Source organism: Elephantulus edwardii, unplaced genomic scaffold (assembly GCF_000299155.1).
Source record: "Elephantulus edwardii isolate Elephantulus edwardi_28Jun2011 unplaced genomic scaffold, EleEdw1.0 scaffold00200, whole genome shotgun sequence".
In the NCBI taxonomy this organism is placed as follows: Eukaryota; Metazoa; Chordata; class Mammalia; order Macroscelidea; family Macroscelididae; genus Elephantulus; species Elephantulus edwardii.
In genome coordinates, this window is record NW_006399950.1 from 2,046,143 (window position 1) to 2,048,418 (window position 2,276).

The 2,276-nt window shown below is 54.7% G+C and overlaps 1 protein-coding gene across 1 annotated transcript in view; it reads right to left on the reverse strand.

The window, feature by feature from the left end:
- The window catches only part of EDEM1 (ER degradation enhancer, mannosidase alpha-like 1), a 29,722-nt gene that overhangs the window by 2,677 nt on the left and 24,769 nt on the right, over positions 1-2,276 (reverse strand). Inside the window, exons 9-10 of the mRNA XM_006897078.1 lie at positions 1,384-1,457; positions 227-323 (exon numbers count right to left, since the gene is read on the reverse strand). Of these exons, the coding sequence (XP_006897140.1) occupies positions 227-323; positions 1,384-1,457 (171 nt within the window). The remainder of the gene's footprint in view (positions 1-226; positions 324-1,383; positions 1,458-2,276) is intronic.

A 2,276-nucleotide genomic window follows, 5' to 3' on the forward strand; every position in this document is an offset into this window, starting at 1 on the left:
TGTGTGGCTGGGGGGTCAGGACAGCGCCCAGCGTGGAGGCCGTGTGTGGCTGGGGGGTCAGGACAGCGCCCAGCGTGGAGGCCGTGTGTGGCTGGCAAGTGTACTGGGAGTCAGGACAGTGTCCGGCAGGGAGTGTGAACATGTGGGTGTCTGTTCACTGGGAAGAGGGACTGAACGTTCTCAGCAGAAAAGCACACCGTCCTGGGCTGGCCCGGCGCCCACCTACCAGGTACAGGTACTTGCAGGTCTCGCTGAGGAAGAAGCTCTCCATCCGGTCCTCTTTGGACTTGTCAATGACGTGGTGCAGCGTGGCGTACCCACACCTACAAAACAGGTGTCCCTCAGTCCTGGCTGCACACCCAGGAGACACCCACCTCGCAGACAGGAGTGCTGACATCTAAGGACTAACCACCTTTGGCGTCAAATATTTGCAAACATACTGAAAAAGCAGACTGGGGCTAAATCTTCAGACTAGTGCATGGTGGGATCTGTCAAAGGCACCCCACACCAAGGAAACAGCTAAAAAGCACAAGTCTGATTTAAACTTCAGTCCCACAGTTTCTAGAACTGACTTGTCACTGGGCATCCTAAAACCACATTTCATAAGAAAAAGCTATGCTAGAGAGGTAGGTGGGAAAGCAGAAAAAAACAACTACAGTAGCACGTGTAAATTACGTCACTGTTGTCAAGTCACACCCGACTCCTAAGAGAGCCGCCCGCAGGTGTCCCGTGAAAGTGCACGGCAAGGAGTCTGCCCACCCTCTCCCTCGAGTGGCTCGTGGATTCAAATCATGTGTCTTTGTGATTGCAGCAAAGCTTCCTACCACTAGGCCACCAGCGCTCCTTGATAAATTGTATCGAATTTTTATATTAATGTCAGGACAGAGTGCAGGTGGAGGACTTAGAACTTTATGTATACATACTTGAACACTGTGGTTACCTTTGCACATGGAGTTTAAAATAGCACAATTCTCACTCTGTCCTGTGTTTTTATACAAACAGCATGTATGTTACATGCTTTTAATCACCTGCTCTACAGAACTATGGTATCTGACTTACTAACTTCTGAGCATTACACAAGGGCATGTATTCAGGAGGGTGCACTATTTGAGCAAATGTGCTATTTCCTACACACTCTGAATTCTGTGGAGCATCTCTTGCAGGACTAGGGGAAGAAGGTATTTCGTCTCCTGGAATCTTACAGAATACGCGGAGTGGAGAATAAGCAGCAGATCTCCCTCCCGGGGAGGTTTTACTGAACCAGACAGTAGCTGATTTGCATATGAAACACCGTGAGTGGCCCACTGTGTAAATGAAGCTACAGCAGACATTCTCTCCCCAGAAGCACCCCACAAACCAGAAGGAAGGACCGCGAGAACCCACTTGACTTTGGTGTGCTTTTCCAGACTCTGCAGGATGTCCATGCCGACGTGGAGGTAGAAGGGGTTCTTGGTGGCCTGGACAGAAGGACAGTGAACATGAGAGGGGCAAGCAGCAGCCACCAGCCACGCCTGCAGGACGGTCCCACAGTGAGGAGGACACAGGAGTCCACGCCAAGGCAGGACCGGCCACTCCACCCGAACTGGTGAGGCGGGGCTGGGCGTTCCAGTCCCTGTCAGCACAGACCCGTTAACTTAATGTGGACAGGGCTGAATCCCCCCTTCACAGCTGAACCCCACTGGACCTGGGCTCCCCAGGCGAAGCCCCCTTGGGAGCCTCATGTCAGAGAGCAAGCCCAGCTTCCTCTGGTCTTGGAGTGCCAGCCCTGCCCTGCTCTGCTCACAGCCCCAGGTGATAGCAGCCGGGCATGCCAAGGGGCAGGACGCCCCAGAGTCTCCCTCCAGTCCTGAGAGACCAGGCCATGGGCTCCATGGTGCAGCACTTGTAGATGGGTCAGTAGGGAAACACCATCCAGGAAGGAGAGCTTTTACTCCATCCTCTGTAACTCATGTTCTGAGCCAATTTAAAAAGAAAGCAAACCTCAGCCTCCTGGGGCCTCCTACCCTCAGCCTTGTGAGATCTCCTGGGGGGGACCTTCTGGGGGTACTTCCAGTTCACAGGCTCCTGAAACCTCCTGGGGGGCCTCCTGCCCCCAGCCTGTGATTCCTCCTGGGGGGTCTCCTGCCCCCAGTCTGATTCCTCCTGGGGGGGGGTCTCCTGCCCCCAGCCTGATTCCTCCTGGGGGGGTCTCCTGCCCCCAGCCTGTGAGGTCTCCTGGGGGGTCTCCTGCCCCCAGCCTGTGAGGTCTCCTGGGGGGTCTCCTGCCCCCAGCCTGT